This window comes from Oncorhynchus clarkii, chromosome 7 (genome assembly GCF_045791955.1).
Source record: "Oncorhynchus clarkii lewisi isolate Uvic-CL-2024 chromosome 7, UVic_Ocla_1.0, whole genome shotgun sequence".
Taxonomy (NCBI): domain Eukaryota; kingdom Metazoa; phylum Chordata; class Actinopteri; order Salmoniformes; family Salmonidae; genus Oncorhynchus; species Oncorhynchus clarkii.
In genome coordinates, this window is record NC_092153.1 from 4,010,551 (window position 1) to 4,026,536 (window position 15,986).

The 15,986-nt window shown below is 44.3% G+C and overlaps 1 protein-coding gene across 2 annotated transcripts; it reads right to left on the bottom strand.

The window, feature by feature from the left end:
* Nucleotides 1–11,073: 11,073 nt before the first annotated feature.
* LOC139414037 (protein-lysine methyltransferase METTL21C-like) lies at nucleotides 11,074–15,512 on the bottom strand. 2 transcript variants are annotated; one of them, XM_071161914.1, is made up of 5 exons: nucleotides 14,913–15,512; nucleotides 13,754–13,871; nucleotides 12,350–12,595; nucleotides 11,650–11,756; nucleotides 11,074–11,573 (listed from the first exon to the last, which is right to left on the bottom strand). In XM_071161914.1, the coding sequence occupies exons 1-5, from the start codon at nucleotides 15,246–15,248 to the stop codon at nucleotides 11,556–11,558; spliced, it is 825 nt and encodes a 274-aa protein (XP_071018015.1). In that variant the 5' UTR covers nucleotides 15,249–15,512; the 3' UTR covers nucleotides 11,074–11,555. The 2 variants fall into 2 exon arrangements, with proteins under 2 accessions (XP_071018015.1, XP_071018014.1); XM_071161913.1 differs by having other exon boundaries at nucleotides 11,347–11,756; nucleotides 14,913–15,384.
* Between the last annotated feature and the right edge of the window lie 474 nt (nucleotides 15,513–15,986).

Sequence of the window (15,986 nt, forward strand, 5' to 3'; positions counted from 1 at the left end):
CAGATCCAAATCAGGAAACTGGTTCAGGGAACAGAACCAAATCAGGGGTTGAAACTGGTTCAGGGAACAGATCCAAATCAGGAAACTGGTTCAGGGAACAGATCCAAATCAGGGGTTGAAACTGGTTCAGGGAACAGATCCAAATCAGGGGTTGAAACTGGTTCAGGGAACAGAACCAAATCAGGAAACTGGTTCAGGGAACAGATCCAAATCAGGAAACTGGTTCAGGGAACAGAACCAAATCAGGAAACTGGTTCAGGGAACAGAACCAAATCAGGAAACTGGTTCAGGGAACAGATCCAAATCAGGAAACTGGTTCAGGGAACAGATCCAAATCAGGAAACTGGTTCAGGGAACAGATCCAAATCAGGAAACTGGTTCAGGGAACAGATCCAAATCAGGAAACTGGTTCAGGGAACAGATCCAAATCAGGAAACTGGTTCAGGGAACAGAACCAAATCAGGAAACTGGTTCAGGGAACAGAACCAAATCAGGAAACTGGTTCAGGGAACAGAACCAAATCAGGAAACTGGTTCAGGGAACAGAACCAAATCAGGGGTTGAAACTGGTTCAGGGAACAGATCCAAATCAGGAAACTGGTTCAGGGAACAGAACCAAATCAGGAAACTGGTTCAGGGAACAGAACCAAATCAGGGGTTGGAACTGGTTCAGGGAACAGATCCAAATCAGGGGTTGAAACTGGTTCAGGGAACAGATCCAAATCAGGAAACTGGTTCAGGGAACAGATCCAAATCAGGAAACTGGTTCAGGGAACAGAACCAAATCAGGGGTTGGAACTGGTTCAGGGAACAGATCCAAATCAGGAAACTGGTTCAGGGAACAGAACCAAATCAGGGGTTGGAACTGGTTCAGGGAACAGATCCAAATCAGGGGTTGGAACTGGTTCAGGGAACAGAACCAAATCAGGGGTTGGAACTGGTTCAGGGAACAGATCCAAATCAGGGGTTGGAACTGGTTCAGGGAACAGAACCAAATCAGGGGTTGGAACTGGTTCAGGGAACAGATCCAAATCAGGGGTTGGAACTGGTTCAGGGAACAGAACCAAATCAGGGGTTGAAACTGGTTCAGGGAACAGAACCAAATCAGGGGTTGAAACTGGTTCAGGGAACAGAACCAAATCAGGGGTTGGAACTGGTTCAGGGAACAGATCCAAATCAGGGGTTGAAACTGGTTCAGGGAACAGATCCAAATCAGGGGTTGGAACTGGTTCAGGGAACAGAACCAAATCAGGGGTTGGAACTGGTTCAGGGAACAGATCCAAATCAGGGGTTGGAACTGGTTCAGGGAACAGAACCAAATCAGGGGTTGAAACTGGTTCAGGGAACAGAACCAAATCAGGGGTTGAAACTGGTTCAGGGAACAGAACCAAATCAGGGGTTGGAACTGGTTCAGGGAACAGAACCAAATCAGGGGTTGAAACTGGTTCAGGGAACAGAACCAAATCAGGGGTTGGAACTGGTTCAGGGAACAGATCCAAATCAGGGGTTGAAACTGGTTCAGGGAACAGATCCAAGTCAGGGGTTGAAACTGGTTCAGGGAACAGAACCAAATCAGGGGTTGAAACTGGTTCAGGGAACAGATCCAAATCAGGGGTTGGAACTGGTTCAGGGAACAGAACCAAATCAGGGGTTGAAACTGGTTCAGGGAACAGAACCAAATCAGGGGTTGAAACTGGTTCAGGGAACAGATCCAAATCAGGGGTTGAAACTGGTTCAGGGAACAGAACCAAATCAGGGGTTGGAACTGGTTCAGGGAACAGAACCAAATCAGGGGTTGGAACTGGTTCAGGGAACAGAACCAAATCAGGGGTTGAAACTGGTTCAGGGAACAGAACCAAATCAGGGGTTGAAACTGGTTCAGGGAACAGAACCAAATCAGGGGTTGAAACTGGTTCAGGGAACAGATCCAAATCAGGGGTTGAAACTGGTTCAGGGAACAGAACCAAATCAGGGGTTGGAACTGGTTCAGGGAACAGAACCAAATCAGGGGTTGAAACTGGTTCAGGGAACAGATCCAAATCAGGGGTTGGAACTGGTTCAGGGAACAGAACCAAATCAGGGGTTGAAACTGGTTCAGGGAACAGATCCAAATCAGGGGTTGAAACTGGTTCAGGGAACAGAACCAAATCAGGGGTTGAAACTGGTTCAGGGAACAGATCCAAATCAGGGGTTGAAACTGGTTCAGGGAACAGAACCAAATCAGGGGTTGAAACTGGTTCAGGGAACAGAACCAAATCAGGGGTTGAAACTGGTTCAGGGAACAGATCCAAATCAGGGGTTGAAACTGGTTCAGGGAACAGAACCAAATCAGGGGTTGAAACTGGTTCAGGGAACAGAACCAAAAAAAGGGGTTGAAACTGGTTCAGGGAACAGAACCAAATCAGGGGTTGAAACTGGTTCAGGGAACAGAACCAAATCAGGGGTTGAAACTGGTTCAGGGAACAGATCCAAATCAGGGGTTGAAACTGGTTCAGGGAACAGAACCAAATCAGGGGTTGAAACTGGTTCAGGGAACAGAACCAAAAAAAGGGGTTGAAACTGGTTCAGGGAACAGAACCAAATCAGGGGTTGAAACTGGTTCAGGGAACAGAACCAAATCAGGGGTTGGAACTGGTTCAGGGAACAGAACCAAATCAGGGGTTGAAACTGGTTCAGGGAACAGAACCAAAAAATGGGGTTGAAACTGGTTCAGGGAACAGAACCAAATCAGGGGTTGAAACTGGTTCAGGGAACAGAACCAAATCAGGGGTTGAAACTGGTTCAGGGAACAGAACCAAATCAGGGGTTGAAACTGGTTCAGGGAACAGATCCAAATCAGGGGTTGAAACTGGTTCAGGGAACAGAACCAAAAAAAGGAAAATAATGAACATTTTCAAGGAACAGAAATGGAACATGGAACGAAAGTTATCCATACTGTTCCGGAACAGAATCGTTATTTTCAAAGCATTGGAACATGTTTAGGTTACCTGCCCCTCCCCCCTCCAAAGCATAGGCTACTGTCCTGACATTATAATGATGATTCAGACGATAGGGAGAGAGATGTTTTTATTGGTTACAGAAGAATGGATTCACTTTTACAAAGCCAGTTAAGGATACTATTGGCCAAGTTATCACGTTGAATTTATTAACTACAAAAAGGTAAGACGTGTTTTTAATTCTGGTGCTGCTCCGTACGGGAGTTGTAGCGATGAGACAAGATAGTAACTTCTAACAATTGGACACCACGAAATTGGGGAGAAAAAGGACCAGTGGAAGCATCCGGGGCCCCAGGACCAGCGGAAGCTTCCAGAACCCCAGGACCAGCAGAAGCATCCGGGGCCCCAGGACCAGCGGAAGCATCCGGAGCCCCAGGACCAGCGGAAGCATCCGGAGCCCCAGGACCAGCGGAAGCATCCGGAGCCCCGGGACCAGCGGAAGCATCCGGAGCCCCGGGACCAGCGGAAGCATCCGGAGCCCCAGGACCAGCGGAAGCAGAACAGCCCCAGGACCAGCGGAAGCAGAACAGCCCCCATAACATCAAAGATCCACCACCATATTCCACAGTAGGTAATGGGGTTATTCTCTGCATATGCATCATTCTTTCGAAGCCAAACCCATCGATGGTGTGTGTGGATCTTTACAGTAGTCAGTTGTTTTCAATGAAGAGCCTTTTGACACAGAGGCGTTGTTTAATTGTTGATTTGGAGGCATGGTGAAGATGGCCCTTCCAGAACCATCTTCCTTACTGTGGGGACAAGATACACATGCTTCCAATACCAGGCAGGTTTACCACTGTTCTGAGGGGTTTAAAAGGTACCAATACCAGGCAGGTTTACCACTGTACCAATACCAGGCAGGTTTACCACTGTACCAATACCATGCAGGTTTACCATTGTACCAATACCAGGCAGGTTTACCACTGTACCAATACCAGGCAGGTTTACCACTGTACCAATACCAGGCAGGTTTACCACTGTACCAATACCAGGCAGGTTTACTACTGTACCAATACCAGGCAGGTTTACCACTGTACCAATACCAGGCAGGTTTACCACTGTTCTGAGGGATTTAAAAAGTACCAATACCAGGCAGGTTTACCACTGTACCAATACCAGGCAGGTTTACCACTGTATCAATACCAGGCAGGTTTACCACTGTACCAATACCAGGCAGGTTTACCACTGTACCAATACCAGGCAGGTTTACCACTGTACCAATACCAGGCAGGTTTACCACTGTACCAATACCAGGCAGGTTTACCACTGTTCTGAGGGGTTTAAAAAGTACCAATACCAGGCAGGTTTACCACTGTACCAATACCAGGCAGGTTTACCACTGTACCAATACCATGCAGGTTTACCATTGTACCAATACCAGGCAGGTTTACCACTGTACCAATACCAGGCAGGTTTACCACTGTACCAATACCAGGCAGGTTTACCACTGTACCAATACCAGGCAGGTTTACTACTGTACCAATACCAGGCAGGTTTACCACTGTACCAATACCAGGCAGGTTTACCACTGTTCTGAGGGATTTAAAAAGTACCAATACCAGGCAGGTTTACCACTGTACCAATACCAGGCAGGTTTACCACTGTACCAATACTAGGCAGGTTTACCACTGTACCAATACCAGGCAGGTTTACCACTGTACCAATACCAGGCAGGTTTACCACTGTACCAATACCAGGCAGGTTTACCACTGTACCAATACCAGGCAGGTTTACCACTGTATCAATACCAGGCAGGTTTACCACTGTATCAATACCAGGCAGGTTTACCACTGTACCAATACCAGGCAGGTTTACCACTGTATCAATACTAGGCAGGTTTACCACTGTATCAATACCAGGCAGGTTTACCACGTACCAATACCAGGCAGGTTTACCACTGTTCTGAGGGGTTTAAAAAGTACCAATACCAGGCAGGTTTACCACTGTACCAATACCAGGCAGGTTTACCACTGTATCAATACCAGGCAGGTTTACCACTGTATCAATACCAGGCAGGTTTACCACTGTACCAATACCAGGCAGGTTTACCACTGTACCAATACCAGGCAGGTTTACCACTGTATCAATACTAGGCAGGTTTACCACTGTATCAATACCAGGCAGGTTTACCACGTACCAATACCAGACAGGTTTACCACTGTTCTGAGGGGTTTAAAAAGTACCAATACCAGGCAGGTTTACCACTGTACCAATACCAGGCAGGTTTACCACTGTATCAATACCAGGCAGGTTTACCACTGTATCAATACCAGGCAGGTTTACCACTGTACCAATACCAGGCAGGTTTACCACTGTACCAATACCAGGCAGGTTTACCACTGTTCTGAGGGGTTTAAAACATATTAATTGTTTCCCTAAGTGGTATATTTAATTATTCACAATTTTTTTGTACCCATTTCCTGTTTGATTTTATGGTCAACAACCAGGTAATGACATCATAACGTGTCTCTTTTTGGTTGTGAGCTATTGGTGTTTTCCCATGTTGATGGTGACGAAGGGATTTGACACACGTTTTACCCCAGTGTTTTACCCCAGTGTTTTACCCCATTGTTATACCTCATTGTTATACCTCATTGTTTTACCTCATTGTTTTACCCCATTGTTATACCTCATTGTTTTACCCCATTGTTTTACCCCATTGTTATACCTCATTGTTTTACCTCATTGTTTTACCACATTGTTTTACCCCATTGTTTTACCTCATTGTTTTACTCCATTGTTATACCCCATTGTTTTACCTCATTGTTTTACCCCATTGTTTTACCTCATTGTTTTACCCCATTGTTTTACCTCATTGTTTTACTCCATTGTTTTACCCCATTGTTTTACCCCAGTGTTTTACCCCATTGTTATACCTCATTGTTTTACCCCAGTGTTATACCCCATTGTTTTACCCCATTGTTTTACCCCAGTGTTTTACCCCATTGTTTTACCCCAGTGTTTTACCCCAGTGTTATACCCCATTGTTTTACCCCATTGTTTTACCCCAGTGTTTTACCCCATTGTTTTACCCCAGTGTTTTACCCCAGTGTTATACCTCATTGTTTTACCCCATTGTTTTACCTCATTGTTTTACTCCATTGTTTTACCTCATTGTTTTACCTCATTGTTTTACCCCAGTGTTTTACCCCATTGTTATACCTCATTGTTTTACCCCAGTGTTTTACCCCAGTGTTTTACCCCAGTGTTTTACCCCAGTGTTTTACCCCAGTGTTTTACCTCATTGTTTTACCCCAGTGTTTTACCCCATTGTTTTACCCCAGTGTTTTACCCCATTGTTATACCTCATTGTTTTACCCCAGTGTTTTACCCCAGTGTTTTACCCCAGTGTTTTACCCCAGTGTTTTACCCCAGTGTTTTACCCCATTGTTTTACCTCATTGTTTTACTCCATTGTTTTACCCCATTGTTATACCTCATTGTTTTACCCCAGTGTTTTACCCCAGTGTTTTACCCCAGTGTTTTACCCCAGTGTTTTACCCCAGTGTTTTACCCCATTGTTTTACCTCATTGTTTTACCCCATTGTTTTACCCCAGTGGCGCAGGAAGCCATGGAAGGACACAATACAGTCCCTTAAACTGAGATGAACTGAGCAACGTAGAATGTGAATAGAATTTACCTTTTTTTTTTGTGCATTCGATATAGCTCAGTATTTGTAATTTATTTTATACAGTCTTTTTTGCTCAAAGGGTGCCAATAATTTCCGACCTTTACTCTGAGTGTATAAAACCGGAGGAACACCTTCCTGATATTGAGTTGTTCCTGCCACCCTCCTTTTGCCCCCAGAACAGCCTCATCGGGGCCATGGACTCTACAAGGTGTGGAAAGCGTTCCACAGGGATGCTGGTCTAATGTTGACTGCAAGGCTTCCTACAGTTGTGTTCAGTTGGCTGGATGTCCTTTGGGTGGGAGACTATTATTGGTACACATTGGAAACTGTTGAGCGTGAAAACCCCAGCAGCGTTGCAGTTCTTGACACACACAAACCGCTGTCCCTGGCACCTACTACCATAACACACACAATAACACATTCACAACAACACATACACAACAACACATACACCATAACACATACACAACAACACATACACAACAACACAAACACAACACACACAACAACACATTCACAACAACACATTCACAACACACACACAGTAACACATTCACAACAACACATACACAATAACACATTCACAACAACACACACACAACAACACACACACAACAACACATACACAATAACACACACACAACAACACATACACAATAACACACACAACAACACACACACAATAACACATTCACAACAACACATACACAATAACACATTCACAACAACACACACACAATAACACATTCACAACAACACATACACAATAACACACACAACAACACATACACAATAACACAAACACAACAACACATACACAGTAACACATACACAATAACACATACACAACACATACACAATAACACAAACACAATAACACATACACAACAACACATACACAACAACACACACACAATAACACATACACAACACATACACAACACATTCACAACAACACATACACAACAACACATACACAACAACACATACACAACACATACACAACACATTCACAACAACACATTCACAACAACACATACACAACAACACACACAATAACACATACACAATAACACATACACAACAACACATACACAACAACACAAATACAATCCATGTCTCAATTGTCTCAATGATTATAATGTCTTCTATAACCTGTCTCCTGATGTCTTCTATAACCTGTCTCCTAATGTCTTCTATAACCTGTCTCCTGATGTCTTCTATAACCTGTCTCCTGATGTCTTCTATAACCTGTCTCCTGATGTCTTCTATAACCTGTCTTCTGATGTCTTCTATAACCTGTCTCCTGATGTCTTCTTTAACCTGTCTCCTGATGTCTTCTATAACCTGTCTCCTGATGTCTTCTTTAACCTGTCTCCTGATGTCTTCTATAACCTGTCTCCTGATGTCTTCTATAACCTGTCTCCTGATGTCTTCTTTAACCTGTCTCCTGATGTCTTCTATAACCTGTCTCCTGATGTCTTCTTTAACCTGTCTCCTGATGTCTTCTATAACCTGTCTCCTGATGTCTTCTTTAACCTGTCTCCTGATGTCTTCTTTAACCTGTCTCCTGATGTCTTCTTTAACCTGTCTCCTGATGTCTTCTTTAACCTGTCTCCTGATGTCTTCTTTAACCTGTCTCCTGTCTTCACCTAAACTGGTCAGTGTCTGTCATGGAAAGAGCAGGTATTCCTAATGTTTTATCCACTCAGTGTATGTGGCTGTAATATCTGACCTGAGTGGTGACCTGTGTTGTCTTGACTCTGGTATATCTGTAGCAGGTGTTCTTAATGTTTTGTTCACTCAGTGTATGTGGCTGTAATATCTGACCTGAGTGGTGACCTGTGTTTGCTTGACTCTGGTATATCTGTAGCAGGTGTTCAGTGTATGTGGCTGTAATATCTGACCTGAGTGGTGACCTGTGTTGTCTTGACTCTGGTATATCTGTAGCAGGTGTTCAGTGTATGTGGCTGTAATATCTGACCTGAGTGGTGACCTGTGTTGGCTTGAGTCTGGTATATCTGTAGCAGGTGTTCTTAATGTTTTGTATGGGGGGTTTAGTAACAGTCTGATTTAGTCTCCTTGTAGGGACACTTAGAAATGAGGCCTAATTAAAAACAGGGAGTTCTCTGGTTCCCGGGTTTGTTTGGATCACCAAAATACCACGGTCTACATTACGGGGAGGTCAATGACTAATGTAGCTCAGTGGGAAGCATAGCTTTATGGAATGGGAGATTGAGGGGTATCCCCCCCCAGCCAAGAGGAAGTCTACGGGAATCCCATCTCACCGCTTAGTGAGACTGAAATAGGACGAGGGATGACAGAGAGGATGAGGTATGTCTTAAAGATGTCTCAGGATGAGTTATGTCTTAAATGGATCTTTCTCGGGGGAGGTCGAAAGGGCAGACGAGGGCTGGGCCAAATCCCTGACGGACACCTTCTGGAAGCTGCCTGAAGTGGGTGGAGCTAGCTGAGCCTCCCTTGACCTTAAAGGGATAGTCCCACTCCAGAATGAAACTCCTATTAATTTGGTGAGTCTATGTTCTATGAGTGGGTCTAATAACAATCGTCGTCATGATTGTACCTTCGAAGTGGTCCGTCTGTGAAAACAGGAAATCGTTTATGTTGTGCCGCATCTTCACGATAAGGTTCTCGTCGCTGGAGAAAACTAACTGTTAAAACAACGACGCACAGACCACCAAATCAGCCAATAGATAGTATGACATACTGGTTTAGGACCCATCCATCGGTCTATATCGTCATGACAAGGTGTGTAATTTCACTTAGATGTTCTCTCACACCAAATTATTCAACTTAGTTTTTCCCTCCAACTGTTTCATCATCGCAGTGCCACTTTCTCTTCTCCCCACTCTGACCTGTGTTTAAGGTCAAAAAGGGGCCGTCGCCGTAGCAACGTCAGAGCCCACACACACTGCAAAGCAGACGTCGCCGTAGCAACGTCAGAGCCCACACACACACTGCAAAGCAGACGTCGCCGTAGCAACGTCAGAGCCCACACATACTGCAAAGCAGACGTCGCCGTAGCAACGTCAGAGCCCACACACACTGCAAAGCAGACGTCGCCGTAGCAACGTCAGAGCCCACACACACTGCAAAGCAGATGTCGCCGTAGCAACGTCAGAGCCCACACACACTGCAAAGCAGACGTCGCCGTAGCAACGTCAGAGCCCACACACACACTGCAAAGCAGACGTCGCCGTAGCAACGTCAGAGCCCACACATACTGCAAAGCAGACGTCGCCGTAGCAACGTCAGAGCCCACACACACTGCAAAGCAGACGTCGCCGTAGCAACGTCAGAGCCCACACACACTGCAAAGCAGATGTCGCCGTAGCAACGTCAGAGCCCACACACACTGCAAAGCAGACGTCGCCGTAGCAACGTCAGAGCCCACACACACTGCAAAGCAGACGTCGCCGTAGCAACGTCAGAGCCCACACATACTGCAAAGCAGACGATATGCATCTTGAACACCGGTGAGGTTGTAGACTCCTTAAATTGTTCGTTCCGTTTGTTTAGGAGATTTGACAGCAAGCTAGCTGCTTCACGTGCTGACATCACCCGTGGTATTATTGTGTGAAAGGTACGTTTGCTAGCCCAGAGAGATAGCAAAGCATTGTGGGTTTTGTAGTTGACTGGAGCTGCAACAGATGTCCACATGTTGCTACCAACCTTATTAAAGTGACAACATGAAACATGTTATATGAGTTCTATTTAACACTGTAAATATTAAATTGTGTATTGAAGTGTTCCTGTAGTCTTGTACTATGTGGGTACTGTGAGACCAAACGCCAACTTAAGACAAAGATATGTGAGCATAGGAGCTCCAATTACAACCATGATGGAAAATCACCTGTTGCCAGGCATTTCAACAGCCATAATCATGATGTAAAATCACCTGTTGCCAGGCATTTCAACAGCCATAATCATGATGAAAAAATCACCTGTTGCCAGGCATTTCAACAGCCATAATCATGATGAAAAAATCACCTGTTGCCAGGCATTTCAACAGCCATAATCATGATGAAAAAATCACCTGTTGCCAGGCATTTCAACAGCCATAATCATGCTGGAAAATCACCTGTTGCCAGGCATTTCAACAGCCATAATCATGAACTAAGTACCTTACTTTATACGGCCGTTGAATTGGTGAAGGCGCCACCTAGTGGAGGAGATGGGGATAAATTACTTCTCCAAGGAGAGACACATTGTTTAGATCGCTTGATCACTCTAGCAGTTCTCAATGAGGAATGCTCTTTTTCTAGTATGTTCTAAATAGACCAAAAATGTAGGTAATGACATCATAATGACCGGTAATGACATCATAATGACCAGTAATGACATCATAATGACAGGGAATGACATCATAATGACCGGTAATGACATCATAATGAATGAATGAAGACATTTTTTATTTAATTTGGAACATTTTCTATAATTGTTATTTTACTTTTGAAGATGTGCTGTTGGTTGTGTAGATTGGTAGGAAAGACATTCAATGTAATAAATGTTTTGATATGTTTAAGGCAGCAAAACGTCAACGTGTAGACTTTTACTAGAAACTTTATATATTCAAAACAAATTATATTTGAATACAGAATGGAACAAGACAGCAAAGTACATACTTTTATAATATTATCAATACAAACTACATGTAACAACTAAGTACTAGAAAGTACTAGAAAGTAACAATAAAGTACTAGATATAGCAGGTAAGTATTGAGTAGAACATCAAACATCAACAACTGACATCATCCGTAGTCCATCCACATCCATTATCATTAGCCAAGATATCCGCCTTCTGTCTTCAAGCATTTCTCAGAGGAAGAAGGGACAGGACGTCTTGGTTACATTTAGCATAGTCTGCAGGATGTTAACTAGTCCTTTGTCTTCCCTAATCCCTACCTTTTACACATGGGCATAAACCTCTCCCATCTCAACCAGCAGGGTGGTGTTGAAGGTGATCCTCTGTCTCTCTGCATGTGGCCTTGAAGATCTTAACCTCTCCCATCTCAGCCAGCAGGGTGGTGTTGAAGGTGTTCTTGAAGTCCTCAGTGAATACCAGGTCTGTGGGAAAGCGGACCTTGTTGGCCCAGATCAGAGTGGTTCCTAAGGGAAATAAAATGAGTTGTTTAAGGCTTTCATGTCTTACATTCGGGGATTTGTTGTACTTTAAACTGTTCAATGAATCTATCAATGAATCAACTGTTCATCCAACAAATTAACCAATCAACCAACCAACCAACCAATTAACCAATCAACAAATCAATAATTTAACAAATCAACCAATCAATCAATAAACCAATCAATAATTTAACCAATTAACCAATCAACTAATCAATAAACCAATCAACTAATCAACCAATCAACTAATCAACCAATCAATCAACCATTCAGTCAATCAACCAATCAATTAATCAACCAATCAGTTAATCAATCAACCAATAACTCAATCAACCAATCAGTCAATCAATCAATCAATCAATCAACTATCCATCCAACCAACCAATCAACTAATCAATAATTTAATAAATCAACCAATCAATAATTTAACCAATCAACCAATCAATGAATAAATCAACCAATCAAATAATCAATCAATTAACCAATCAATTAATTAATCAACCAATCAACCATTCAACAAATCAACCAATCAATTAATACATCAATCAATCAGTCAATATAACAATCAATCAATCAACCTGGACGGCAGAAGTATCTCATGGTGAACAGCAGCTCTTCCAGGTAGTCATGGTGATACACCACGTCAGCCGCCAGCACGTAGTCATAGCGATAGACAGATCTGGGGTAGGTGCGTTCCACGTCAGGACCCCAGGACAGAGCTGCAGCTTGGGGAGTGTACCTACAGCGCCCTCTTGTGTTACGGAGCAGGTTGGCTCTCAGGTTACCTATGATCTCTGGTAGGTCTGTAGCTGTGACCCAGGCACCTGGGGACAGGAAGCACTCTGTTATTCAACTAACAGACACACAGGTGGCCAGTACCAAATCAACCCCTAGCCACTAGTTGTCTAGTCGCCGAGGACACTTCATGCAGATCTGAAAAGATTGGATAGGTGTAAGTGGTATAGAATGCCGGGACTTCCTCCACCTAGCTAGGACCTCCTCCACCTTGATAGGACCTTGCTAGGACCTCCTCCACCTTGATAGGACCTCCTCCACCTTGATAGGACCTCCTCCACCTTGATAAGACCTCCTCCGCCTTGCTTGCAACCTTGCTAGGACCTCCTCCACTTTGATAGGACCTCCTCCACCTTGATAGGACCTCCTCCACCTTGATAGGACCTCCTCCACCTTGATAGGACCTCCTCTGCCTTGATAGGACCTCCTCCGCCTTGATAGGACCTCCTCCGCCTTCCTTGCCACCTTGATAGGACCTCCTCCACCTTGCTAGCCACCTTGATAGGACCTCCTCCAACTTGATAGGACCTCCTCCACCTTGCTAGGACCTCCTCCACCTTGATAGGACCTCCTCCACCTTGATAGGTCCTCCTCCACCATGATAGGACCTCCTCCACCTTGCTTTTTACCTTGATAGGACCTCATCCACCTTGCTAAGACCTCCTCCACCTTGATAGGACCTCCTCCACCTTGATAGGACCTCCTCCACCTTGATAGGACCTCCTCCACCTTGATAGGACCTCATCCACCTTGCTAGGACCTCCTCCACCTAGCTAGGACCTCCTCCACCTAGCTAGGACCTCCTCCACCTTGATAGGACCTCCTCCACCTATATAGGACCTCCTCCACCTTGATAGGACCTCCACCTTGACAGGACCTCCTCCACCTTGATAGGACCTCCTCCACCTTGCTAGCCACCTTGGTAGGACCTCCTCCACCTTGACAGGACCTCCTCCACCTTGATAGGACCTCCTCCACCTTGACAGGACATCCTCCACCTTGCTAGCCACCTTGATAGGACCTCCTCCACCTTGATAGGACCTCCTCCACCTTGGTAGCCACCCCGACAGGACCTCCTCCACCTTGCTAGCCACCTTGATAGGCTAGGTAAAAATGTTGCCATATTTCTTACACCTCTCTGATCTTCTCAGATGTACAATATGAATAAATGTAATGCCCAGACTCACCTAGGAGTGTGGCTACAATAGACACTAGGCCAGGACCTGCTCCGAGCTCCAGCACTGCCTTGTCCACCAGGTTCAACTGCTCAACGTTGGTCTCTAGGTAGTGACACAGAGCCAACGCCTGCAGGCAACCAGAGTTACTATAGAAACCATCATTATAGTTGTTAGAACTTCAACCATTGTTACTATAGAAACCATCATTATAGTTGTTAGAACTTCATTAATCATCGTCCTTCCATCCACACTGTGAAAAAATTAACCAATCATCATCCTCCATCCACACTGTGAAAAAATTAACCAATCACCATCCTCCATCCACACTGTGAAACATTTAACCAATCACCATCCTCCATCCACACTGTGAAATATTTAACCAATCACCATCCTCCATCCACACTGTGAAATATTTAACCAATCACCATCCTCCATCCACACTGTGAAATATTTAACCAATCACCATCCTCCATCCACACTTAATCAGCGTTATTCTGTGAGTTCATTGGACTTCAAAAGGAAAATAATTTGAGCTACTTTGTTAAGTTCTCGAAGTGAGTAACTTAATAATACCGCATCCATCCTTATCATACTTCCCAGCATGCTCTATTGTAGGTTGATTTTAATACCTGTGTTTGTGCATATACATTGATTGATTCATCTTATACAAACATAAATAACACACATTTTTCTAAACTAATTAGAAGTTGGACTTATTGCACCTGTTGCTGAGACGTCTGTTTGAGTTCATATGATTTAGGAAGTCTGAAGAATGAATTTTCCTGCCCTGGCAGTCATTCTTATGCAGGGAGATTAAAGGTTCCAACTGTTGGATCTTCTGGCTGGATTACAATAATAATTACAGCAAGCCAGAATAATGTGACTTGCAGGCCTGATGTGGTCTGTAAACCAGAAGTTTCAGACCACTGTGGTATCTCCCTCCTTACTTCCATCCTAATCGCCATCACCGCTATCATCGTTGTCTATGAACGTCATTTTAAATAGTAGACTAACTCACTTCTATCATTGTTATCTATGAATGTCATGTTAAATAGTAGACTGACTCACTGCTATTATTGTTATCTATGAATGTCATGTTAAATAGAAGACTGACTCACTGCTATCATTGTTATCTATGAACGTCATGTTAAATAGTAGACTGACTCACCGCTGGCCAGATGACAGCACCGTAAGAGTCCAAGGCCTCAAAGATGCTGATCTCCTCTCCTACGTAGCAAAACACCTCTTTACCAAACGTGGAGTAGGTAGTGGGGGCCCAGGCCTGCTCCTTCTGCTGCTGGGGTTCAGTCTCCTTGGCTTTGTCATCTGATTCCTCCTCACCGTCCATCACTGTTGTCTCGCTATCATCTTCCTCCTCTTCATCTTCCTCCTCATCATCATCGTTCTCGTCCTCCTCATCTTTCTTCTCGTCTTCCGTTTCCTTCTCTTCTTTCATGATCACAGTCTTCTCCTCCTCTTGGTGAGGTGTGCATAAAGGATCCATAGAAACCTGATAAATTACAATGTTACTTCCTCTGCACTGATATATAGTGTCGTAGCTGATGTTGCGTTGATACCTTAGCTTCTAATGGTACAGTCAGCCCTCTCTTCAGGCTCAGTCTCTCCCACACTTTGTAAACACAGCGTCTCTTCAGGCTCAGTCTCTCCCACACTTTGTAAACAAAGCGGCCAACACTTGAGTTTTATCTCCCCTCCCTAACTTCACCCCTGCCTTTCTTCACTCCTCCCTGTTACCCTGTTTGGTAACAACATATGTTTTGCTGCTCACAGCCTGTCACAGGCTACGCACTGTAATGACACCCTGACCCCTTCCCCACCCCTCTAGCCTCGATCATCCCCATACGGACGGCCTCACAGAGAACTATGTTGCACTAAATGCACCGTCAACCAAATAATGGAACTAACATCTCACCCAAAATAACATCTCAGTCATTACACTCCTCATATTCTCATCTCAGTCAACACACTCCTCATATTCTCATCTCAGTCAATACACTCCTCATATTCTCATCTCAGTCAACACACTCCTCATATTCTCATCTCAGTCAACACACTCCTCATATTCTCATCTCAGTCATTACACTCCTCATATTCTCATCTCAGTCAACACACTCCTCATATTCTTATCTCAGTCAACACACTCCTCATATTCTCATCTCAGTCAACACACTCCTCAAATTCTCATCTCAGTCAATACACTCCTCAAATTCTCATCTCAGTC